The following is a 27,423-nucleotide window of genomic DNA, read 5'->3' as shown; positions in this document are numbered from 1 at the left end:
AAATTGTTGCTAAAAGATAATTTTTGTGACTAAAAAGTTAAATGTTCATTTTTTCCTTCCATGTTGCTTCTGCTGCTGTGAAGTACCTGAAGGGTTAATAAACTGAATGTGGTTTTGAGTACCTTGAGGGGTGCAGTTTTTAGAATGGTGTCACTTTTGGGTATTTTCAGCCATATAGACCCCTCAAACTGACTTCAAATGTGAGGTGGTCCCTAAAAAAAATGGTTTTGTAAATTTCGTTGTAAAAATGAGAAATCGCTGGTCAAATTTTAACCCTTATAACTTCCTAGATAGCAGCCGGAAGAGTATAACCCAATAGAATTAAAACATAACTTACCAAGGAGGGTCCAGTAGTTCTGGGGACAAGGGGGCAACAATTTATCCCCCATAATGACTTTGTCTTAACCCTTTTGAACTTTGTCCTCAATAATAACTATTTTTGCTTTGACGGAAAAATCCTCCACCAGCTCAGGGGCACTGCCATGGGCAGCCCTTGTGCGCCAAGTTACGCAAATTTGTTCCTGGGCTGGTGGGAGGATAAGATCGTGTTTTCGGAAGGCAATGAGGAGTTCACTGTCTATATTGACCTATGGGTTCGTTATATAGATGATGTGTTTGTCCTGTGGAGCGGTACTAGAGAGCTATTCCAGCAATTTATGTCATCATTGAACCTCAATAATATCGGTCTTAGGTTTACCTTTGAAATGGAGGAGAGGAGTTTACCATTTCTGGACATTATGATTTCCAAAACCAGCGGTGGTGATGGCCTTGACACTACAATCTTCAGAAAACCTACCTCCACTAACTCTGTGTTGAGGTGGGACAGCCATCACCCCTATTCCCTTAAAAAAGGTATTCCTAAAGGTCAGTACCTCCGCCTGAGAAGGAACTGTTCTAATGATGCTGATTTTAAAATCAAGGCAAAGGATTTGAGATCGAGATTTTTGGCTAGGGGGTATCCCGACCGGGTGCTGAGGGAGGCATATCATTATGCCCGAGGGCAGGTTAGAAATAACTTGTTGACACCACGAGAGAGGGGGAGTGAAGACAATAACACCATTAGAATGATCTGTGCCTATGACAATGGGGCTCCATTAGTCAGGGCCATTCTAAATAAGTATTGGGGTATTCTCGCAATGGACGATGATCTTCGGGATGCCGTGGGTACACGGCCACAGATTACGTATAGAAAATGTAAGACATTAGGGGACCGATTGGTACACAGTCACCTAACCACACCCACTAAGTCAACATGGTTACCAAACAGGCTCAAGGGGTGTTACAGATGTGGCACATGCGTCGCGTGCGATTCAATAGAGGTGGGCAAAGAATTCTATAACACCCACACGCAAAGTACACATACCATAAAAGAATTTATTAATTGTAAGTCAAAAGGGATCGTTTACAGAGCCACCTGTATTTGTGGCATTACATATATCGGCAAAACGATCAGAGAATTTAGAAGACGAGTGGGCGAGCATCTGGGGGACATTCGCAATCGGAGGGATACCCCCATTGCTAGACACGTAAACATCAGTCATGATGGAGATGCAAAGGTCATGAGGTTCATGGGGATTGATAAGGTTGCCCCTCTATCTAGAGGAGGTGACTTTGATAAGATCCTGCTACAAAGGGAGACAAGGTGGATCTTTCTATTGGATACGTGTCACCCCAATGGACTTAATGATCAACTCAATTTTGGTTGTTTTCTCTAGGTTCATCTCTCTTATTTAAGTGAACATGCCCTCGTGTGTCTCTTTCCAGCCTCCTCACTATGTTAAGCATTATGCCATTGGTCCCCTTTTATTTCCCCTCCCCCTTTCTTCCTCATTTTTGGTGTTCTGAACTTCTGTTTTGCCTGGGCTCGGTGTTTTGGACCTGCTGTCCCGAGATATAGTCATAATAAACAAAACGTTTGCAATATAGTGGCGCAGGGTCACTGCCCTGTACCCTTGTTCCCCTCGCTTTATCCCTGGTTTCGGGTATGAGATTACTTATAGGTCACCGAAAAAATCTCCAGGGAGGAGGGGTTCATATGTTTTGTATGGACAAATTTTACAACTTTGGAATATTGTGGCAATTTTTGCTGGTTTTGACAAGTATCAGCATTCCCGTTTATATGTTGTTTATTATTTTTATTTCTCTACCCCTTTGGGCCCCTCTTGGATATATTCCCCCTTTCCCCGCCGTACTAGTCATATTTATATTGTTATACTTTTGCGTGTATAGTTGAGTTGGTCGGGACATTTCCAGGTACCTAATTTCTCCTATTGTCAGTATAATAGCGGGCATGTACACTTCCAGCCACACCTCTATACTATTTACTATCTACAGGAAAATCTATCTCCTTTACCAGGAACTTTAGGGTATACATCTATGTTAGATGTGGTAACTATATGGCCGCGTTACTGATATTTACGTATGCGCATGCATAATGTAGATGCTGACACCTTCGGTTTCACTGACATTGGTGCCCAGCGACGTCAGGCGCCTAATGCGTTTCGTTGGAACGCATAGTATTATCAGTGCTCTGTTACTGACGTATTAAGGAAGGCGCGGACATTTCCGGCCTTATGCTAGCGGTTAGTAGCCCCGGGATAAAGGGGCACCGCTGTAGCGCATTCTATTTAACCTATACTGACACCTTTGCCCAGCGTCATTATGCGCCCTGACGTTAATCTATCTTTGCCCAGCGTCATTATGCGCCCTGATGCTTGCGTCTCACTGCTGGAACGCATAGCACCACTGTAGCGCATTCTATTAGCGCATGGATAACCATACTGACACCTATGCCCAGCATCATTATGCGCCCTGATGCTTGCGTTTCACTGCTGCAACGCATAGCATTAGGGGCGCACCGGAAGGGACGTTTTAAAGATGGCGCGGACACTTCCGGTTTCGCGCTAACTGCCAGCATCCCCAGGACTAGGGGGGTAATATGCCAACTACATGGGCGGTATTGTGCGGATACGTCCGGTCTGATTCATACCAGCGTCATCGGGCGCCCTGATGCTTGCGTTCCACTGTTGGAGCGCATAGCATCATCGGCGCACCGGTAGTGACGTACCAAAGATGGCGCGGACACTTCCGGTCCAGCGCTAGCGCCCAGCAGCCCCTGGACACAGGGGGGAAACATGGCGTGCGTTCCAGCTTTGGAGCGCAGCGTGGACCTGGCTCGGTGAGTTCCGGTACCAGATATCTCATAGACTGGCGGGGGTGGTTATTAATCAATCCAGCTGGTGGGGGTGTGTGTCCTTGTTAGCTACCTATAAGGAGGTTACGGGTTGCCACTGACATGGGACTCACTTATGGTGGCAGACTGTCACACGTTACTGCCTATTCCTGGGATGTTATACAGCCACTGCGTATACCCCTGATTTATGGACATTGAGTGGACTTTACCTATGGACTTCTGAGTTCTTATCTGGGCCTTTTGGCCATTGGAAACTCCCCTGATGAATCTCCGCGATTGGAGAAGAAACGCGTAGGGAGGCGTTGACTACATCTACACATAGTGGGGGGTGTCCGTAGTAGGGTTCATTTGGGCCTGTCCTTGTGAGGACAGGAGTTATTGCTGGGGCACGACAGGGGTTTAATGATAAGGTCCCCGTCCCCTCTGTCTGATCCTACAACTACTGGACCCTCCTTGGGACCCTCTACTATTGGCATGGGTACCCTTGTCCACAATTGGTGAGACCAAACCAATTTTTTATTAGAGCACAGTTTTCGGCGTGAGCACCTTCTTTTTTTTTTTGTGTGTTTGTGTTGTGTATTTTTTGTCCATGTTTTAAACAGTGTTAGTAAAAGTTATGTTTTAATTCTATTGGGTTATACTCTTCCGGCTGCTATCTACTATTTACCCTGAGAGTTGTGCAACAGCTTGGTTTATCCAAGCTGCAGCTGTTTGGTTATCTTATAACTTCCTAGCAAAAAAAAATGTTGTTTCCAAAATTGTGCTGATGTAAAGTATACATGTGGGAAATGTTATTTATTAACTATTTTGTGTCACATAACTCTCTGGTTTAACAGAATAAAAATTAAAAATGTGAAAATTGCGATATTTTCAAAATTTTCGCCAAATTTCCGTTTTTATCACAAATAAACGCAGAATTTATTGACCTAAATTTACCACTACCATGAAGCCCAATATGTCACGAAAAAACAATCTCAGAACCGCTAGGATCCGTTGAAGCGTTCCTGAGTTATTACCTCATAAAGGGACACTGGTCAGAATTGCAAAAAACGGCAAGGTCTTTAAGGTCAAAATAGGCTGGGTCATGAAGGGGTTAAGTTTTGTGGAAAATCAAAAACTGAAAAGTGGGGCGTGCAATATTATTCAGCCCCTTTACTTTCAGTGCAGCAAACTCACTTCAGAAGTTCATTGTGGATCTCTGAATGATCCAGTGTTGTCCTAAATGCCTAATGATGATACATATAATCCACCTGTGTGTAATCAAGTATCCATATAAATGCACCTGCTCTGTGATAGTCTCAGGGTTCTGTTTGAAGCACAGAGAGCATCATGAAGACCAAGGAACACAACAGGCAGGTCCGTGATACTGTTGTGGAGAAGTTTAAAGCCGGATTTGGATACAAAATGATTTCCAAAACTTTTAACATCCCAAGGAGCACTGTGCAAGCGATCATATTGAAATGGAAGGAGTATCATACCACTGCAAATCTACCAAGACCCGGCCGTCCCTCTAAACTTTCATTTCAAACAAGGAGAAGACTGATCAGAGATGTGCAGCGCCCCAGAGACCTGGTCGTTGCAGTAATGTCGCTCTGCCACTAAGGGGAGTGATGGTACGTCTGATGGCACTAAAGGAGTTCATCTGACCAGGTATCACCAGCACACAGTACACTTCACATTCCGGCCACTAGGGGGAGCAAAAGGTTCTATTTACTAGGCCACTCCTCACACTTTGGTAAAACTAGGGGTTGGATAGGAAGTTAGAGAGAAGCTGACTGGGTTTTGTCCAGGCAACATCCCGTGGCAGGGGGTGTTGCGGGGGGAAGATTCAGGGGGGTCCCTGTCAGGCATGGGAACCTGTCAGGCACCTAGCGACAAGGATAGAACGTTACAGAGCCGCGCCTGCGCTACCCTGCGGCGGCATCTAAAGAAAGGACACGAAGCGATGAATATTGTGGACAGTGAGAAACGAGATCAAGCACAAAGGAGAGCAAGTAGGAGTCATGCCTGGAGAATGGCAACATCCTACTGAGGTGCATAGCCGGTGACCGGAACACTGAGGAAGTAACTGACTCTATGCCTTACTTCAAATACCGCAGGACAGTTAATTATAGGTTGGCTGTCTACCTTACATCACCTACGCAGACATAGGGGGCAACTGTGGAGAGGGGCGTCTCTAGGGTCCCAGAATAGCTCGGGGTGTGTCCTAGCCATAACAAACCTGGGGGACGAAGAGAGAAAAGAACTAGAAAGAACGAGAGCAGAAGTTGTGAGGGCTATCCCGAATGCCCAGCAGGGAAGAACTACAACACACAGGCGCTAGTTGGTTAGGCACTGATTTCCACCTGCAAAGGGAACTCTGGATGTCCCTTCGGACCGGCCGGTCTCAGATAGGCCTGTTGACAGTGCTCTGGATTGAGGATCCCGAAGCCTTCAGTAAAGAGGTAAAGAGACTGCAATCTTGAGTCCTCATTATTAACTGCGCCTCACACCATCACGACCTACACTACTGGGAAGAACTGGGGTCATACTTCACCTGTGGGAAGGCATACCATCTAGCTGCCATAACACCGCCCCAGTGGACCCCAAGCAGCGTCGGTCACCCTGACCGTGTACCAGAGGTGGTGTCATGAAACCTTAGCTGCCATCACATCACCCCTTTCATTGGACGCCCCTTAGCAGAGTCATGGACCGGGTCCAGCCACCGTGACAACCCTAGAACGGAGACAGAGAGGACCGGTACCGAGTAACCCGCGGCCCTGCATCTGGGGGCGCTCCAGATGCAGCCAAAAGGTCCTTTATCACTCTGGATGAACTGCAGAGATCTACAGCTGAGGTGGGACAGTCTGTCCATAGGACAACAGTCAGTCATACACTGCACAAATCTAGCCTTTATGGAAGAGTGGCAAGAAGAAAGCCATTTCTCAAAGATATCCATGAAGTGTGTTTAAAGTTTGCAACAAGTCCCCTGAGAGACACACCCAACATGTGGCAGAAGGTGCTCTGGTCAGGTGAAACCAAAATTGAACTTTTTCACAACAATGCCAAATGATATGTTTGGCATAAAAGCAACACAGCTCATCACCCTGAACACATCATACCCACTGTCAAACATGGTGGTGGCAGCATCATGGTTTGGGCCTGCTTTTCTTCAGCAGGGACAGGAAAGATGGTTAAAATTGATGGGAAGATGGATGGAGCCAAATACTTGAAGAAAACCTGTTGGAGTCTGCAAAAGACCTGAGACTGACATGGAGATTTGTCTTCCAACAAGACAATGATCCCAAACATAAAGCAAAATCTACAATGGAATGGTTCACAAATAAGCGTATCCAGGTGTTAGAATGGCCAAGTCAAAGTCCAGACCTCAATCCAATCGATAATCTGTGGAAAGAGCTGAAAACTGCTGTTCACAAACGATTTCCATCAAACCTCACTGAGCTCGAGCTGTTTGCCAAGGAAGAATGGGCAAGAATTTCAGTCTATCGATGTACAAAACTGATAGAGACATATTCCAAGGGACTTGCAGCTGTAATCGCAGCAAAAGGTGGCACAACAAAGTATTAAGTTAAAGGGGCTGAATAATATTGCACGACCCACTTTTCAGTTTTTGAATTTCCACAAAAATTTAAAACAACTAATACATTTCATTCAACTTCACAATTGTGTTCCACTTGTTGTTGATTCTTCACCAAAAATTTACATTTGGCATCTTTATGTTTGAGGCATGTTATGTGGGAAAAGGTTGAAAAGTTCCAGGGAGCCGAATACTTTCACAAGGCACTGTATATCCTATATTATACTCCAGAGCTGCACTCACCATTTTGCTGGTGGAGTCACTGTGTACATACATTAGATTACTTTTCCTGTACTGATCCCGAGTTACATCCTGTATTATACCCCTGTCACGCTCGCGCCAAGACTGGTTGGCGCGGGCGTGCGGGGGTGTGGCCCCACTGGACCATAAACCAAACTACCCTGGAAGGGGCGTAACTAAGTAGCTTCCTAGGTGTTCGCTGGAGCCTCTGATGGTGAGGTCAGACTTGTGCAATAGGAAGCTACCAGGTACCACTCCAGGGTGGTGTCTGGCTGTGGCTGCTGATCCCACCGGGGAACGTAACATAGACAGGCAAGCGGGCACGGCTGGCACTGTGGCATACAGGTGGGCACAGCTAGGACACAGGCAGGCAGAGGGTACAACAGAGACACTGGCAGGCAGGCGGGCACGGCTGGCTCTCTGGTAGGCAGGTATGTAAAAACAGGTAAGAACCTGTTCAGAAAGGAGGACTTAAGAATAGGTAGAGAAAGACTGCAAGAGAGGATGCAGAGCGAAAGCACAGGAGCTAGAGCTAGGAACAGAAACGCCGGAGGCAGAGCCAAGAGCAGGAGGTGGAGCCAAGTGCAGAAACGCAGGAGGTAGAGCCAAGTGCAGAAACGCAGGAGGCGGAGCCAAGAGCTGGAGGCGGAACCAAGTGCAGAAATGCAGGAGGCGGAGCCAAGAGCGGGAGGAGTAGAACCGCAAGGAGCAGAGCCAGGTAGAACCGCAAGAATCAGAGCCGCAGAGCGAGAGCTGAGCGGAGCCGCAGAGCAGGGCCACAGAGTGCAGAGCAAAGTCAGAGAACAGAGCAAAGTGCAGAACAAAGCTACAGACAGCAGAGCAAGGTCAGAGAATGCAGAGCAAGGAGCAAAGCAAGGTCGCAGAGAGCGAAGCCGAAAGCAAAGCAAAGCAAGACACAGAGGGCAGAGCAAAGCTAGATACAGAGTACAAAACAGAGCAAAGCAAGACAGGGATATAAACGGACACCGGAATAGGACTAGACTAAGACAGAGTCAGGAACGAGACAAGACACAGACATGGACACAAGCCAGGGTATGATGCCCCTCTGGGTGGCGGACATAGGCCAGGGTACGACGCCCCGCTGGGTGGCTACACAGGACACGGACCAGGGTACAACGTCCCCCTGGGTGGCAGACATGAGAGTAAACGAGACAGGGCCTGGCACCTCAGCAGCTAAGAACTGACTGAGGGAGTAAGTTGCACAGGCCCCCACCAGTGGGTGTGAATGTCTTAAATACAGGAAGCCTCATGGCAATTGGCCAGGGACACGTTAGCAAGGTGCACACAGTCTCTATAAGAAACAGGAGTTTCCGGCTCCGCTCCCCTATGCACACAGACAGAGCATGCACAGAGCAAAGTCAGAGAACAGAGCAAAGTGCAGAACAAAGCTACAGAGAGCAGAGCAAGGTCAGAGAATGCAGAACAAGGAGCAAAGCAAGGTCGCAGAGAGCGAAGCCAAAAGCAAAGCAAGACACAGAGGGCAGAGCAAAGCTAGATACAGAGTGCAAAGCAGAGCAAAGCAAGACAGGGATATAAATGGACACCGGAATAGGACTAGACTAAGACAGAGTCAGGAACGAGACAAGACACAGACATGGACACAAGCCAGGGTATGATGTCCCTCTGGGTGGCGGACATAGGCCAGGGTACGACGCCCCGCTGGGTGGCTACACAGGACACGGACCAGGGTACAACGCCCCCCTGGGTGGCAGACATGAGAGTAAACGAGACAGGGCCTGGCACCTCAGCAGCTAAGAACTGACTGAGGGAGTAAGTTGCACAGGCCCCCACCAGTGGGTGTGGATGTCTTAAATACAGGAAGCCTCATGGCAATTGGCCAGGGACACCTTAGCAAGGTGCACACAGTCTCTTTTAGAAACAGGAGTTTCCGGCTCCGCCCCCCTATGCACACAGACAGAGCATGCACAGAGCAAACAGCAGACATGAGGCACACAGCATGGAGCTGGCAGCAGAGAGAAGTCACAACAAGGCCCAGAGAAATAAGTGAGTTTGAGTGTAATGCAGGTGGGGGATGGGAGGCCATGCAGTGATGCCAGCAGAGTTGTTACAACCCCAGAGCTGCACTCACTATTCTGCTGGTGCAGTCACTGTGTACATACATTACATTACTTATCCTGTACTGATCCTGAGTTACACCCTGCATTATACTCCAGAGCTGCACTCACTATTCTGCTGGTGCAGTCACTGTGTACATATATTACATTACTTATCCTGTACTGATCCTGAGTTACATCCTGTATTATATTTCAGAGCTGCACTCACTCTTCTGCTTGTTTTTCATTCACTGTCAGACCACCAGATTTCCCACCTCACTGCTGTTCTTTGCATGCCTTCCATTGAACAAGTGATGAGAAGAATATGGAATGCGGCTCTTGATGATATCAGAGTACAAGACATGCTGCATTGCTTTACAGGAGCTGTTGTGAATTCTGTGGCAGAGCTCCCTCCTGTGGTCACAAGTGGTACTTCGGCTGATTCTCTCTGTGAGCTTCCGTTAGTGGAGGAGAGTGGTACTGCGGCTTCTGAGTTTCCTTCCTCAGGTGATGTGGTGAAGTCGTTAGGTGCTGCTCTATTTAACTCCACCTGGTGCTTTGATCCTGGCCTCCAGTCAATGTTCTAGTATTGGACCTGTTTCCTCCTGGATCGTTCCTGTGGCCTGCTGCTCTGCATAGCTAAGTTCTGCTTTGCTATTTTGTTTGCTGTTTTTTTTCTGTCCAGCTTGTCTATTTGTTTTTCCTTGCTAGCTGGAAGCTCTGGGACGCAGAGGGTGTACCTCCGTGCCGTTAGTTCGATACGGAGGGTCTTTTTGCCCCCTTTGCGTGGTTGTTTGTAGGGTTTTGTGTTGACCGCAAAGTTACCTTTCCTATCCTCGCTCTGTTTAGTAAGTCGAGCCTCACTTTGCTAAATCTATTTCATCTCTACGTTTGTCTTTTCATCTAACTCACAGTCATTATATGTGGGGGCTGCCTTTTCCTTTGGCGTATTTCTCTGAGGCAAGGTAGGCTTATTTTCTATCTTCAGGCTAGCTAGTTTCTCAGGCTGTGCCGAGTTGCATAGGGAGCGTTAGGCGCAATCCACGGCTGCCTCTATTGTGGTTTGAGAGGATTAGGGATTGCGGTCAGCAGAGTTCCCACGTCTCAGAGCTCGTTCTATGTTTTTTGGGTTATTGTCAGATCACTGTATGTGCTCTGACTTTTATGTCCATTGTGGTACTGAATTATCTCAGCATAACAGTACTGGAGGCCAAAAGTACTAATGATTCTCAATAGAGGGAAAAAAGAAGTTCTGAGACCATTTTTTTTCTCTCTGCACTGTGTTTTGCCTTTTTTTTCCCCTAGACATTTGGGTGGTTCAGTACACAGGTGTAGCGATGGACATTAAAGGTCTGTCTTCATGTGTGGATCAGCTCTCAGCAAGAGTACAAAAGATTCAAGACACTATTGATCAGAAATCTATGTTAGAACCAAGAATTCCTATTCCTGATTTGTTTTTTGGAGAAAGAACTAAATCTCTGAGTTTCAAAAATAATTGTAAACTATTTCTGGCCTTGAAACCTCGCTCGTCTGGTGACCCAGTTCAACAAGTTTTGATCATTATTTCTTTTTTACGTGGCGACCCTCAGGACTGGGCATTTTCTCTTGCGCCAGGAGATCCTGCATTAAGTAATATCGATGCGTTTTTCCTGGCGCTCGGATTGCTGTACGATGAACCTAATTCAGTGGATCAGGCAGAGAAGAATTTGCTGGCTCTGTGTCAGGCTCAGGATGATATAGAGGTATATTGTCAGAAATTTAGAAAGTGGTCCGTACTCACTCAATGGAATGAAGGTGCGCTCGCAGCTATTTTCAGAAAGGGTCTCTCTGAAGCCCTTAAGGATGTCATGGTGGGATTTCCTGTGCCTGCTGGTTTAAATGAGTCTATGTCTTTGGCTATTCAGATCGGTCGACGCTTGCGTGAGCGTAAATCTGTGCACCATTTGGCGGTATTACCTGAGCTTAAACCTGAGCCTATGCAGTGCGATAGGACTTTGACCAGAGTTGAACGGCAAGAACACAGACGTCTGAATGGGCTATGTTTCTACTGTGGTGATTCCACTCATGCTATCTCTGATTGTCCTAAGCGCACTAAGCGGTTCGCTAGGTCTGCCACCATTGGTACGGTACAGTCAAAATTTCTTTTGTCCGTTACCTTGATCTGCTCTTTGTCATCGTATTCTGTCATGGCATTTGTGGATTCAGGCGCTGCCCTGAATTTGATGGACTTGGAGTATGCTAGGCGTTGTGGGTTTTTCTTGGAGCCCTTGCAGTGTCCTATTCCATTGAGAGGAATTGATGCTACGCCTTTGGCCAAGAATAAGCCTCAGTACTGGACCCAGCTGACCATGTGCATGGCTCCTGCACATCAGGAGGTTATTCGCTTTCTGGTGTTGCATAATCTGCATGATGTGGTCGTGTTGGGGTTGCCATGGCTTCAAGTCCATAATCCAGTATTAGATTGGAAATCCATGTCTGTGTCCAGCTGGGGTTGTCAGGGGGTACATGGTGATGTCCCATTTCTGACTATTTCGTCATCCACCCCTTCTGAGGTTCCAGAGTTCTTGTCTGATTACCAGGATGTATTTGATGAGCCCAAGTCCGATACCCTACCTCCGCATAGGGATTGTGATTGTGCTATCGATTTGATTCCTGGTAGTAAATTCCCAAAAGGTCGACTGTTTAATTTGTCTGTGCCTGAGCACGCCGCTATGCGGAGTTATGTGAAGGAGTCCTTGGAGAAGGGGCATATTCGCCCATCATCGTCGCCATTAGGAGCAGGGTTCTTTTTTGTAGCCAAGAAGGATGGTTCGCTGAGACCTTGTATAGATTACCGCCTTCTAAATAAGATCACGGTAAAATTTCAGTACCCCTTGCCGTTGTTATCTGATTTGTTTGCTCGGATTAAGGGGGCCAGTTGGTTCACCAAGATAGATCTTCGTGGTGCGTATAATCTTGTGCGTATTAAGCGAGGCGATGAATGGAAAACTGCATTTAATACGCCCGAGGGCCATTTTGAGTATCTAGTAATGCCATTCGGACTTGCCAGTGCTCCATCAGTGTTTCAGTCCTTTATGCATGACATCTTCCGAGAGTACCTGGATAAATTCCTGATTGTGTACTTGGATGACATTTTGATCTTCTCGGATGATTGGGAATCTCATGTGAAGCAGGTCAGAACGGTGTTTCAGGTCCTGCGTGCTAATTCTTTGTTTGTGAAGGGATCAAAGTGTCTCTTTGGTGTTCAGAAGGTTTCATTTTTGGGGTTCATCTTTTCCCCTTCTACCATCGAGATGGACCCTGTTAAGGTCCAAGCCATCCATGATTGGACTCAGCCGACATCTCTGAAAAGTCTGCAAAAGTTCCTGGGCTTTGCTAATTTTTATCGTCGCTTCATCTGCAATTTTTCTAGTATTGCTAAACCATTGACCGATTTGACCAAGAAGGGTGCTGATGTGGTCAATTGGTCTTCTGCTGCTGTGGAGGCTTTTCAAGAGTTGAAGCGTCGTTTTTCTTCTGCCCCTGTGTTGTGTCAACCAGATGTTTCGCTTCCATTCCAGGTCGAGGTTGATGCTTCTGAGATTGGAGCAGGGGCTGTTTTGTCGCAGAGAAGTTCTGATTGCTCGGTGATGAAAACATGTGCCTTTTTTTCTAGGAAGTTTTCGCCTGCTGAGCGAAATTATGATGTGGGCAATCGAGAGTTGCTGGCCATGAAGTGGGCATTCGAGGAGTGGCGTCATTGGCTTGAAGGAGCTAAGCATCGCGTGGTGGTCTTGACTGATCATAAGAACTTGACTTATCTCGAGTCTGCCAAGCGGTTGAATCCCAGACAGGCTCGTTGGTCGCTGTTTTTTGCCCGTTTTGACTTTGTGGTTTCGTACCTTCCGGGCTCTAAAAATGTGAAGGCGGATGCTCTGTCTAGGAGTTTTGTGCCCGACTCTCCGGGTTTATCTGAGCCGGCGGGTATCTTCAAAGAGGGAGTAATTGTGTCTGCCATCTCCCCTGATTTGCGGCGGGTGCTGCAAAAATTTCAGGCTAGTAAACTTGATCGTTGCCCAGCGGAGAAACTGTTTGTCCCTGATAGGAAGGAAACTCAGAAGCCGCAGTACCACTCTCCTCCACTAACGGAAGCTCACAGAGAGAATCAGCCGAAGTACCACTTGTGACCACAGGAGGGAGCTCTGCCACAGAATTCACAACAAGGAGCTGTACATTTGTAGGAAGATGGGCCGGGCCAGTGATGCCTCTCTCTTGTGTCGGTTCTGGAACTATTGAGGCCGTCAGCATTGTTGCTGGGGGGAAAGCTTTCTGACCAGGACAGACTTTTGCACTCATCTGTGGGGTGCATATCAGGAATAAGAGGGATGGTGTGTGGGAAAGCGAGAGACTTGGCGGGAAGACAGAGGGCACAGCAGGAGAAGGTTGACTCACTCTCTGTGGGGCTACGCGATAGTCCAGGCCTCCGCTGCAGTTCCTCAGCCCTTGCGCACACTGACTGAGGGATGTAAATTCCTGTGCCCGTTTAGCCCTGCGATTGAGGGTTTGACCCGCATCGTTCTGCTGACTGCCGCGAGTGCGCGGCCTAAATCTGACCAGGCGAATCATCGAGAACCAGGTAGCTCTATCTCCGTCACCGCCACTGGACTGAGACACCTTCCGGCGGTGTCAGAGACTACTTCACATCACGTACGTCATCTCGGTAACCTAGGACCTCGCCTCGGAGAACCAGAATGCGCCGCTTCTGTCAGGAGACATGCATCACCTTCCTTCAGGAACAGGGCAGAGACTTCATGCGTCACTTACGGCGCCACCGTGGGATTTCAAGCTTCCATAGCCCGGAAACCATCAGACCGATAAGTTTACCTATTTCATAACCGCTTGTTCTTACCCTAACACAATACCCTATTTTACTCCCTTCTTAACCATTTCTCTCCCTGCGTGGAGTATCCCTTGTAATAAACCAGTTAACTCTTGTTCTACATCCTGCTCGTCACTGCATCCCGCGTTCCTGCTAATCTACACATTGATTCTACTTTTCTATCAATAACACAAAAATGATGACAATTGTGAGCTCAGCTCTGGATTAGAGTCGAAGACAAAACAAGATCAGTACAAGTGTAGAATATTGTTCATTTACTGAGTCACCGTGAGAGCAGTGGGATTATGGGCTCTGCACTGGGATTACCAGCGAGTGTATGGGATGTACAGGGATCGGCTCAGCCACTATGGATCCAACATGTCATAAATCATCGTCGGGACGGGGATCTATTAATAATTCAGAGTGCTGCCATCGATAATTAATAGTTCTTCTTGTGGGTCCTGGCAGGGATGGAGGGTTTTGAGGGATATTTAGTGCAGTGATTAACTAACACTGTGCAGCGGGATGTAGCAGGGGCCGATTTCCTCAGTTCCTATATTAATGCTGCAGATACCGGTTCGGGTTACATTTTGCATAAAATGTTTCTGTAGATTTTTCCAACTAACATTTCTTATCTACTCTGCAATGGATCTAAAATAAACAGTAATTTTCCAAACATGTTAATAATCTCTTACCATTTTGAGTATGCAGCTTCTATGCAGACCTATATAACTGCAAAGTGCAGAAATTGGGGAGAAAGAAGTTGAGCCAGAAATGTGTGCTGTTAACAGGACTCAAAGATTGACTCTAATTTCTTTTCATTTTTGCTCCTTTTTAATCTTTGGCTGAATCTTCTGCCAAGTCTGAGTTGGCAGAAATTGGTGGCCGGTCAGATCTGAGTAAGATATACATACTGCGGTAGAGCGTCGGCGGCAGGGAGTGACTTGAAGGGTTGTCGTAGGGTTCTGTACATCATGATAGTGTGACAAACTTATGATATATGGAGCGCACCAGAAAGGGGGACTGGGGAAGTAATCAGAGATGCTGAGGACTAATATTGCATCTCAGAGTCATCTCCAGGCCTGAGAGTGAATATCTGCCAAGGAGCCTTCACTGCAGGAAAGAAACGTTCCTGATTCAAGATTTTATCACTTATGAGAAGGAAAATTGGGAATTATCTGTAGGTGGCAGTCATGTCCGAATCTCCGACCCATTCTATTCCACCTCACTTCTCCCGTAAGGAACTATGTAAGGACAACAAAGCCCCCAAAACTTAAAGACGTTGTCCACTACTTTATCATTGATGGCCTGTCGTTAGGATAGGTCATCAATGTCTGACACTTGGCACCCCCACCAATCAACTGTTCCCAGTGTTGACCAGAACTTCTCAGTTACGGAGCTGCTCCGGCTTCTGATAGTGACCAAGGCCTACACATTCGCCCCTATTCAAATCAATTGGGGGTAGATATGCAGTACCCGACCATGGCCACAATCAGAGGCCGGAGAAGCTCCATAACTGGGCAGTTCTGTCCGCCGCCAAAACCTAGAACAGCTGATCGGCAGGGGTGCAGGATGTCGTACCCACACCGATCAGTCATTCATGACCTATCCTTTTTTAGGTTATGAATATAAAAGAAGTGGACAACCTCTTTGACTTCACTGTCATTTTAAAGGGACCCTGTCACCATATGGCGTTCTATTTAGATCAGAACTTTTATATAAAGCCCGGGACTAGTGGTGCCATTGTGCCCACTAATGCACTGACCAATGTGACAACTATGGGTAGGCCAAAAAAGAGTTGATTTATAATTGTACATATGGTAAAAAAATGAATGGACCTTAGGGGCCAGAGATTTGTCCCTAATGGGGTTGTCTACACACTGAATGGGAAACCACTGGGTAAATCTGACAGGGAGAAGGACTTGGGGATCCTAGTTAATGATAAACTTACGTGGAGCAGCCAGTGCCAGGCAGCAGCTGCCAAGGCAAACAGGATCATGGGGTGCATTAAAAGAGGTCTGGATACACATGATGAGAGCATTATACTGCCTCTGTACAAATCCCTAGTTAGACCGCACATGGAGTACTGTGTCCAATTTTGGGCACCGGTGCTCAGGAAGGATATAATGGAACTAGAGAGAGTACAAAGGAGGGCAACAAAATTAATAAAGGGGATGGGAGAACTACAATACCCAGATAGATTAGCGAAATTAGGATTATTTAGTCTAGAAAAAAGACGACTGAGGGGCAATCTAATAACCATGTATAAGTATATAAGGGGACAATACAAATATCTCGCTGAGGATCTGTTTATACCAAGGAAGGTGACGGGCACAAGGGGGCATTCTTTGCGTCTGGAGGAGAGAAGGTTTTTCCACCAAAATAGAAGAGGATTCTTTACTGTTAGGGCAGTGAGAATCTGGAATTGCTTGCCTGAGGAGGTGGTGATGGCGAACTCAGTCGAGGGGTTCAAGAGAGGCCTGGATGTCTTCCTGGAGCAGAACAATATTGTATCATATAATTATTAGGTTCTGTAGAAGGACGTAGATCTGTGGATTTATTATGATGGAATATAGGCTGAACTGGATGGACAAATGTCTTTTTTCGGCCTTACTAACTATGTTACTATGTTACTATGTATGTCTAGTGGATTACTTTTAGGCCCCATCAAAGATAAGAGTCCAGGCCCAGTGAAAGACCTTGCGGTACTCTGCTGGACCAGACTGACCCTGTGTCCAGAGGCAGACATATCATTGATGCAACCTGTGTAGGCTTACAGGGGCCCAAGAGTTAAGGGGGGGTCACTACCATGGCCAAACCAGGTGGAATTTTGCATTATGATGACCTATTAGGCTTCTTTCACACTTCCGTCGGTCATCCTGCGTCAGAGTGCAGTGAACTGACGTATCGATGGACGTTGCAAAATTAGAGGAAAACGTGTGCAACGTGTCCAGTGTTATGACGGATGCGTGAGTCCCGGGCTGAATTTCAAGTTTACATTTCGAGAGAGAGAGGCAGACTTTTCCTGGGGTTGGAATTTGCTTCCTGACATGCTCAGATGTAAAAACTGCATCCGTCACTGGATTCCTGCGTTTCACAGTGACCGCAGGATCCAGTGTCCATAGGCTCCCATTCTGTGCAACGACGTATGCCGCAAGAGGCGTCGGGGAACGCTTTTCCACTGCAGACAAAAAACGTTCCTTTGAACGTTTTTTCCAAAAGACAAATTCCGCAGGATCCAGTGCACAACGGACGAAACGTGTGGCCATCCGTCGCGATACGTCACTAATACAAGTCTATGAGAAAATGCAGGATCCTGCAAATTCTCAAAAAACAACGATATTAGGCTACTTTCACACTAGCTTTTTTTAATCCTTCGCGATCCGTTTTGGGCAAAAAACGGATCCTGCAAATGTGCCCGCAGGATGCGTTTTTTGCCCATAGACGTGTATTAGCGACGGATGGCCACACGTCGTGTCCGTCGTGCAACAAATCTGTCGTGTTTTGGCAGACCGTCGGCACTAAATAAAGTTCAAGTGAACGTTTTTTGTCCGTTGCGTCCGCCATTTTCTACCCCGCATGCGCGGCCGAAACTCCACCCCCTCCTCCCCGGACTTCAGAATGGGCAGTGAATGCGTTGAAAAACTGCATCCGCTGCCCACGTCGTGCACAAATTTCACAACGTGCTTCGGTACGTCGGCCCGACGCATAGCGACGGACCCGTACCGACGAAAGTGTGAAAGTAGCCTTAGACTGCAAGTGGCCCATATACTGTTCTTACACAGATGCCCCTTATGTCGGTGCCCGCCAGTGCCTGTGCCATACCATACCATCTCACAGACTATAAGGGTGTGTATACATGTTAAGTATTCGGTGCAGAAATTTCGCCACCATTTCTGCATCTCAGGAAAAATGCAACATTTTATGGAGGGACAGAACAGTCGTCTGAGCTTCTTATGAAACAACAGGTGGATCTTAGACTACCCAAGACGCCAATATACAATGCAGCTAAGCTCGAGTCACTGGTCAGAGCAGAGTCCTAATAAAGTAATGCGTTAGTTTAAGGTATGGGCATGAACAGAACAGTCGTCTGAGCTTCTTAGGAGACAACAGGTGGATCTTAGACTTCCTTTGACACCAACAGACAATGCAGCCAAGCTCGAGTTTTTTTACGGTTTTGGTCTGATCATTTCTTTTCATGTATTTTTATAATCATTTTTATTACATGTGTCATGAATTGTAGATTTCCTCAGGAGTGACATGTCCTTCACATTAACCATGTGTATACACAAAGTATAAATCTTGATGGCAGGCAATGACATTAAGGAGCCATTAGCAGCAAATCATTATCCACTACTACTTAACTCTAAGAAGGAATTCAGCTCCGGAGCTGAACTCTCCCTGGAAAAATGGATTTAAATTAAGATATTGAGCGCAAGACGGGCTGAGCTTTTGAAGATGAGCAGAAGACGGGCGCTCTAAGTGCGCTCTTTGTATTTCGCCTTTTGTACAGTTTATTGAGGGAAGCCACATTGATTTTCAAACAGCAAAGATAAAACCCCCTATATTAACGGCCCTGGTAAAAAGCATTTTATTAGCAGGCAAGGAACGATGAGTCATGGCGAGCGGAGCCGCCGCCACCAGGGAACCTGCGTCTGGAATGGATTTTTTTGAAGCAGCGGGCGGTTCATAAAATGTCATAAGACTAATATTGTAGAATCTGATATACTTTACAAGAAAGATTTAAAATGCAGTAAACAGCAGAATATCTATACATTGTCTTGTATGTACTGTGTGCAGGCGGAAGTGGCAAGTGCCCCCATATTAGAACAAGCCACAGAGCTCATTAATGGCAGGCACAGAGCTCACATATCCGAACACGTCAAAGTGCCCCCATATTAGAACAAGCCACAGAGCTCATTAATGGCAGGCACAGAGCTCACATATCCGAACACGTCAAAGTGCCCCCATATTAGACCAAACCACAGAGCTCATCAATGGCAGACACTGAGCCCACATATCCGAACAAGTCAAAGTGCCCCCATATTAGAACAAGCCACAGAGCTCATCAATGGCAGGCACAGAGCCCACATATCTGAACAAGCCAAAGTGCCCCCATATTAGAACAAGCCACAGTGCTTATCAATGGCAGGCACAGAGCCCACATATCCGAACAAGCCAAAGTGCCCCCATATTAGACCAAAACACAGTGCTTATCAATGGCAGGCACAGAGCCCACATATCCGAACAAGTCAAAGTGCCCCCATATTAGAACAAGCCACAGAGCTCATCAATGGCAGACACTGAGCCCACATATCTGAACAAGCCAAAGTGCCCCCATATTAGAACAAGCCACAGTGCTTATCAATGGCAGGCACAGAGCCCACATATCCGAACAAGCCAAAGTGCCCCCATATTAGAACAAGCCACAGTGCTCATCAATGGCAGACACTGAGCCCACATATCCGAACAAGCCAAAGTGCCCCCATATTAGAACAAGCCACAGTGCTCATCAATGGCAGACACTGAGCCCACATATCCGAACAAGCCAAAGTGCCCCCATATTAGAACAAGCCACAGTGCTTATCGATGGCAGGCACAGAGCCCACATATCCGAACAAGCCAAAGTGCCCCCATATTAGAACAAGCCACAGTGCTTATCGATGGCAGGCACAGAGCCCACATATCCGAACAAGCCAAAGTGCCCCCATATTAGAACAAGCCACAGTACTCATCAATGGCAGGCACAGAGCCCACATATCGAAACAAGCCAAAGTGCCCCCATATTAGAACAAACCACAGTGCTTATCGATGGCAGGCAGAGAGCCCACATATCCGAACAAGCCAAAGTGCCCCCATATTAGAACAAACCACGGTGCTTATCGATGGCAGGCAGAGAGCCCACATATCCGAACAAGCCAAAGTGCCCCCATATTAGAACAAGCCACAGAGCTCATCAATGGCAGGCACAGAGCCCACATATCAAAACAAGCCAAAGTGCCCTCATATTAGAACAAACCACAGTGCTGATCGATGGCAGGCACAGAGCCCACATATCCGAACAAGCCAAAGTGCCCCCATATTAGAACAAGCCACAGAGCTCATCAATGGCAGGCACAGAGCCCACATATCAAAACAAGCCAAAGTGCCCCCATATTAGAACAAACCACAGTGCTTATCGATGGCAGGCACAGAGCCCACATATCAAAACAAGCCAAAGTGCCCCCATATTAGAACAAGCCACAGTGCTCATCAATGGCAGGCACAGAGCCCACATATCCGAACAAGTCAAAGTGCCCTCATATTAGAACAAGCCACAGAGCTCATCAATGGCAGGCACAGAGCCCACATATCCGAACAAGTCAAAGTGCCCTCATATTAGAACAAGCCACAGTGCTCATCAATGGCAGGCACAGAGCCCACATATCAAAACAAGCCAAAGTGCCCCCATATTAGAACAAGCCACAGTGCTCATCAATGGCAGGCACAGAGCCCACATATCCGAACAAGTCAAAGTGCCCTCATATTAGAACAAGCCACAGTGCTCATCAATGGCAGGCACAGAGCCCACATATCCGAACAAGTCAAAGTGCCCTCATATTAGAACAAGCCACAGTGCTCATCAATGGCAGGCACAGAGCCCACATATCGAAACAAGCCAAAGTGCCCCCATATTAGAACAAGCCACAGTGCTCATCAATGGCAGGCACAGAGCCCATGGCAATGAGAAAACACATAATAAATAATGATGAGCGAATGTACTCATTACTCGAGATTTCTCGAGCACACTCGGGGGTCCTCTGAGTATTTTTTAGTGCTCAGACATTTCGTTTTTATTGCCGCAGCTGAATGATTTATATCTGTTAGCCAGCATAAGTACATGTGGGGGTTCCCTAGTAACCGGGCAACCCCCACATGTACTTATGCAGGCTAACAGATGTAAATCATTCAGCTGCGGCAAGAAAAGCGAAATTTCTGAGCACTAAAAAAATACTCTGAGGACCCCCGAGCGTGCTCGTGAAATGTCGAGTAACGAGTATATTCGCTCATCACTAATAATAAAACACAAAAAATCCGATAAATGAAAGTTGTTACACCAGAAGACTGGAATAAAATATTTTAAAAGTGAAAAATAATTGTGCGATGTTAAGTTCACAAAAATTTGGGCGACTTTTGGCCTTTTTACGCCAGTCAGTGAATGTAGGATGGGTGGGATGGGGTATGGTGGAGTCAATGCTGCCAATTCATGATAAGTTAACCCATTATGTTAGCATAACTCACGCCATCAATGAATCTCTAGTTCCTGTCTGTAGTAGCATTTCTGACGAGGTGCAGGGAGACGCACCCTACTGAGGAGACCGTCCAAGTTTATTAAGTGGAGTGCGCCTCTTGAACACGGAGCGTCCTACCCCAAAATGCCCCTCATTAAGACTGGAGTGTGCAATTTAATGAAGTGGGCTGAAGACTATTAAAAGGTTGTAGAGCTTTTTATTACACAATGATACATGGAGTTTTTCTATTAAGGGCTATTCATTTTATGTAGTATTAGAAGTCCTGATTCTACACACTCAATAGTCCAGAGAGTCCAATAGTCCAGCATTCCACTGATGCAACCGGTTTTGGACTGTTGTAGTCTCGCCTTCTTAGGAATGACATTTTCTATGTGTGGTGGCAGAGCCCAGTCCCCAGGCCCAGATCATATTCAGCAGAGATGTGCCAGATGGATTTATTTTAATCAATGCACTTTATATAAATCTACTGTGTCCTAGAAATAACCATGTCGTGGGCGGGGGAGGGGAATCCAGCAGACGGAGGATTATATTGATGTCTCGAGACTCAGGGGGTCGGTGTTTCTTTTTCATCTGTCCTTGTGAAACCCTCGGACTCGGGGTGAGGAATGTCCACTACGTGCTGAAGACTTTGGCTCTAGGCCCAGAGGAGACCAGGAATCTCCATGTTGTGTAATCCAAACTGATCTCATATTACTCACTGTTGTGTTATGGAACGGCGGTCACCAAAAATAAGAATCATAGAAACAATGGGAGTTTCATTCCATAAAATCAGTGAACTTATTTAGGCGGAGTGTCTATATACTTATGTGAAGATGGAAAGTGGGAGGAAACCAGCACCTGACGGGTGGACAAGAGGGTCGGGTTAGATTTTCCCAGCAGCACAGAGTATTTCAGAATAGGAGTATACTGACCATATTGGATAGGGGAGGGTAAGGAGACCTACAGTCAGTTCTGAAATTGAGGTCCATATACCATTCATTAAATGTGGAAGTGTGAAGCTGGGCTAAGAATTAGTACAAGAGTACATCAACAACACATCGTATTTTAGGAGAGAAATGTGTTGATCTTCTGAAATGTTACATGGGGGAAGTAGTGTGGTCCCCCAGCAGCACATTGCATTTCAGGAGAAGAATGTGCTGATTTTGTGGGAGGTTATTACCGTTCATAGCCATGACCATCAATTTTCAGTTGTCACTGAGCTGGTGGGTGAAAATTAGCTGCTATAATGTCTCGCACACTAAGCTCACACCGACATGAGAGACTCATGCTCACCTGTTCATATTCAGATGCAGCAGTAGTATGTAGGATATTATACAGTAGTACTGAGCAGTGTAGCTGTGAGTCCATCACCTGATCCTTCAGTAAGTAGGCAGTGTTTCTTGGCCTGAGCATCACAGATTTTTAACAGGTTTTTTTTTTTAGAGTGAATGATGAGATTAGGTGACAAGGGAGTAGAAATATGGCTCATAAGCGGAGAAAGAATCAGAATTTTCTGACAAGATGTATTACAAAACTTCTCACAATCGTTTATACTATTCATTTACACACAGTTTGTTTAAATAACAGTGACCACTTAAGAGAATATTGTGCTGATCTTCTGATGTGCAATCTACTCTGCCTTCTCAAACAGATGTAGCAGATCTGAATTTAATATTAGATACTTTGGTGACTACATTGCTTTTCAATTTGTGATATCTCAGAGGTGTGATGATGATGAGTTTACCTGCAGTCCTATGTAACACAAATAACACCGGAAATAGAGCCAAAGGAGAAAATCAGCTTTGGGACAATTATTATTCAGAAACAATGCCTCTGTCTTTGCTGTCTCTGAATGCTGATTGTCAACTATCACTGACCTAAAGATGTCCATACACCTGAGATATTGATCTGCACACCACCGGCAGAACCAGCTTCATTTGATCATTAGTCAATCCGATTTGTGGTGGTCACACACGTAGGATGAACAGCAAATCTTAGGCAGCCATACACATTAGATGGCTCTCGGCTCAACAATGCTTTGGCCAACTGATCGTCCAACAATCATCTTAGCGGGCTCCACCATACACATGAGCGCTCCATTGGCCGTGTGCTCCATTGGCCAAGCGCGCCTGTGTTCTTTATGAAAAAGCCGCCGACTGACGTCGGCCGGAGGATTATCTAAGGGAGAACAATGCCATCAGCATTCCGGACATGTGCGATTGACATCTCTCCCGACGATCAGTTGGCCAATGCCCCAAGACACATTAAATCGTTGCTCGCCCTCGTCGATATTGGCAGGTTCAGACAACATTAGTCTAAAATAGTCAGAATCTTATCTTCCAATGGTCAGCATATAAATATTTCTGGTCTTAGAGAATTTCAGGCAGATATTTACTCAATTTTTCTTGTGTTCTCCAGGATTTTTTTTGCCTTCACACCGTAACCTCAGCTGATTCCCATTACAGGAGGCAGCCTCAGGAACATAACGCTCTCATGTCTACCATGTGAAATATTTATTCAGCCCACAGGCTGCTTTTCTTTGTGCTGGTTTCTATCAATTCTGGGACTAAAGGAGTTAAACGGGAAGGGGGGTTACATTGTTACATGGGAATGTTATTATGTGGCAAAGTTTTAGGTTTCCCATGGAACAATAATGATTTTTGGAGGTGGAGAATGGACATAGGAGCATCACATTATAGTAGCGATATTATAGAGATACCAGAGTAGAATAGTGATTACAATTATTTTTTTTCCTAATAATTGTATTTATTTTTTCATTTAATGGAGAATTCCACATCTTGGACTTAGGATGGACTGTAGGATAACAATGGTGCTGCTGATTCACAAAATGAGGAGTCCACGGGGTTTAAAAATGGACACAAATCCCTGGAAACCAAAATATTTCAGGTGTCTAATCAATTGCTCTGTCCCCAGTTCAGCCCTCTGATCTGCTTAAAATGGAACTCCCCTTTAAGAGTGTCATGTTCTTAACCAATTGTTCAGCTCCAATGCATTTGTTGTCTGATAGTCACTGGCCAAGTTAAGGTGGCCACACACATTAGACTAAGATTGGCCAAACGCACTGATATCGGTGGAATTGGCTGACAATCTATATGGCGGCCCCCTGACTCTCCTCCGATAGATGATGACGGGGACAGAGAAGGAATAAGCCTGTTGGATTTCTGATGGCCGGTCCTTTTGTTCTCTGAAGGACCCAGCCTGTTGGATTTCCAATGACCGATCCTTTTGTTCTCTGAAGGACCCAGCCTGTTGGATTTCTGATGTCTGATCCTTTTGTTCTTTGAACGACCCAGCCTGTTGGATTTCCGATGGCTGATCTTTTTGTTCTTTGAAGGACCCAGCCTGTTCAATGTCCGATGGATGATCCTTTTGTTCTTTGAAGGACCCAGCCTGATGGATTTCCGATGGCCGATCCTTATGTTCTTTGAAGGACCCAGCCTGTTGGATTCCCGATGGCTGATCCTTTTGTTCTTTGAAGGACCCAGCCTGTTGGATTTCCAATGGCCTATCCTTTTGTTCTTTGGGAGACAATCTGCCAGCCGCTTGGCCACAGAGAACAAAAGAGCTGAGTTTTCCTGTGTATGGGGGAGCCGATAGACATAGATATGCTGAACGATTGTTCCACCGACAGTAATCTTTGGTATATGAATGGGGCTTTACAGTAATGAATCAATCAGGATTTCTCAATTCCTCAAATTACTATTTCCAAAAGACTTGAATATTACAGTGTAAGGTCTTGGAACTACTTTTTCTAGCTACAAAATATCTGATTTAAGAGAGACATCCATTTTTTGTCATTGGTGACTAACCCACTACACATGAAGACAAGTTACATTTGTCATTGTTTTGCTTTGGGATGAGTTTAGCTGCAGTCCTATGTAACCTCACATATCACATTGGAGATCAATATAAACTGAAGCAAATGAGAAACTCATCTTTTTTTATGAAATTAAAAGCAGCTTTAATAATTCTGCTACAATTACTATTCAGTAATTAATTGTTACATTACCCCTTAGCCCCTTAACCCTGTCTTTGCCTGTGGATAGTCGATTATCACTGGCCTATACAAGGCCATAGACATGACTTATTTATTTCCAGAATCAGCAAAATTTGGTGAAACCATTAACTGTGCTAATAATACTAATGATGAGTGATATTATTGTAATATTATATAATATAATATCAATATACTAAGTTACATTCTAGTACATTAATTCACAAATTGTTATTATTATTAAAATATTAATTATTATTAGTATTATATTTTGGGATATATACTAGAATGCAACTTAATATTTTGATACCACGCAATTTCTATAATATTACAAATAAAATTTGTCATAGTAAAATTACAGATGAAAAAAAAAGTATAATCTCCACAATTATTTTAATAAATAAATATAAAAAAATTATCTTCCAAAAATTATTTTTTGAATGATAAATCACTGCGGTCTCATAACGTGTATGTCAAGGTTTCATCGTGTTATCATGATGATGAGGACGATGATGATGATTGTTACTATTATTACGCTATATACACTATTCGGTATCTACAATTCATTCATTTCCAACCCATATTGTTCAGTAAAGCAATGGTTGCCAACCTGTGGCTCTCAGACTGTTGCAAAACTACAACTGCCAGCATGTCTTGATCAGTGGGAGAACAGCACAGGCGTAACAGCTGCCTTTCATTCATAAATCTCTACCTTCCCTGATGATCAGATGTGTGACCCTCCCTCCTCAGTAACAATGTGGCAAAAAGCAGCAATGATAGACATGGACTCACAGCACCTTACACCGAGGCGCCTGGTACCCAGCGCCCTATTGTGTGTGATGTCGGGAGGAGCTGGAGGCAGAATCCTTTTAAGTAGGAAGATTGATTTCTGAATGAGACAATGCTGCTTGCTCTACCTACATGTGCATTGCCGTAGTCCTCCTGGCTATGGCAACAATGTAGCTGTCAAGCAGTAAACACCTGTTTATTAGATACAATATATCTAGCTTAAGCATTGTGTGGATCCAGAAGAAGTAGATTCCTAGTCAGTGGAAGGGTACAAGGAGGCACGATGCTTAGGAGGCAACATTAGCACGGAGTTTGTATGCTCTCCATTTGTTCACACGGATTCACTTGGCATAAGTGTATTTTATAAAATGGGACTTCGCATACCAGTTCTAGATATTGAGCCCCTTAGCGGACAAAGTTCAATATTACTTATAAATCCTACGTACAGAATTGTGGAATATATCAGCCTCATATTGAAAAAAAAAAAAAAAAACGACAATTAATAAGGAGCAAGTAACTTACCCCGAGTCGCCTGCTTCTTATCCTGACATAACCCTGTTTGACAATATCGTTAAAATTTGAACCCATCACCAGCAGGAGTCAGAGGAAACCAAGAGTAGGAAAGTTGGGAGGATGGAGCTAAGCCCAAAATGCGTGTGCCAAGCAAAGAGAGAGCTCATCGGACTTTTCCTCCTTTCGCTTTTTTTAAAATTAAATCCACTTTGGAGAGAAGGAAAAGAAAGTGTGATGTAAAAAGGAGGCTGCGAAAAGTAATGAGACTGGGGCAGGCGGCAGCGCCGTCAGCTGATGGATCTGCCTGGTTTCTATTCTGGGATGTACCATTCTGCTGCAAGTCGCCGTCGTGCAGGGGGAAAGGCGTTGTGCATTGTGGTAACCTGCGGCAGCCATGGCAGCATCCACCCTCTGCTCCTCCACAGTGTGGGAAGCACTGAGGGAAAGCAAACACTCTCTCCTTCTCTCTCTCTGATTAACATAGAAGCAAAGCAAACAGTAGCATCCAATGTATCTTCCACAAAGGTCACTGCAAAATTACTGACACTGGAGCTGCTGAAATCCTCTGTGGAGCTCTGGGAGACTGGAGATGCTGTTGTTCTCCCTCTCTGGCATTGATCTAACATCATAACCTTAGAAAGCCTCGCTCTTTCATAGCATTTCAAAAAGAAATTCACTCTTGCGCTTTGCATTGTCTTTATTTCATCAGCACCGCTGTGCTATTTCTTCATTTGTGCGCATACTGGAAGGTAATGCAGCCCATGGCACAGGAGTTACAAAAAATATATATATCTTTGCAGAACGCAACATTTACACTTTAAGGTGTGGTCCGATACACAAATACATTTTCATTCTTAATCTTTATCTATTTTCTACTATATGTTAATTAAAA

General features: G+C 45.5%; 1 protein-coding gene across 3 annotated transcripts in view; it reads right to left on the bottom strand.

The window, feature by feature from the left end:
* DOK5 (docking protein 5) overlaps positions 1-27,144 on the bottom strand; it is a 137,312-nt gene extending 110,168 nt beyond the window's left edge. The window contains exon 1 of one of the 3 annotated variants that reach the window (XM_069750927.1): positions 26,541-27,144. In XM_069750927.1, coding sequence (XP_069607028.1) covers positions 26,541-26,606 — 66 coding nt within the window. In that variant the 5' untranslated portion in view covers positions 26,607-27,144. The remainder of the gene's footprint in view (positions 1-26,540) is intronic. The other 2 variants (XM_069750928.1, XM_069750926.1) reach the window with 2 other exon arrangements.
* Positions 27,145-27,423: the final 279 nt, after the last annotated feature.

This window comes from Ranitomeya imitator, chromosome 2, assembly GCF_032444005.1.
Source record: "Ranitomeya imitator isolate aRanImi1 chromosome 2, aRanImi1.pri, whole genome shotgun sequence".
NCBI classification, from domain to species: domain Eukaryota; kingdom Metazoa; phylum Chordata; class Amphibia; order Anura; family Dendrobatidae; genus Ranitomeya; species Ranitomeya imitator.
Note: the sequence above shows the minus strand (reverse complement) of the source record. Positions and strands in the feature narration are given on the sequence as shown.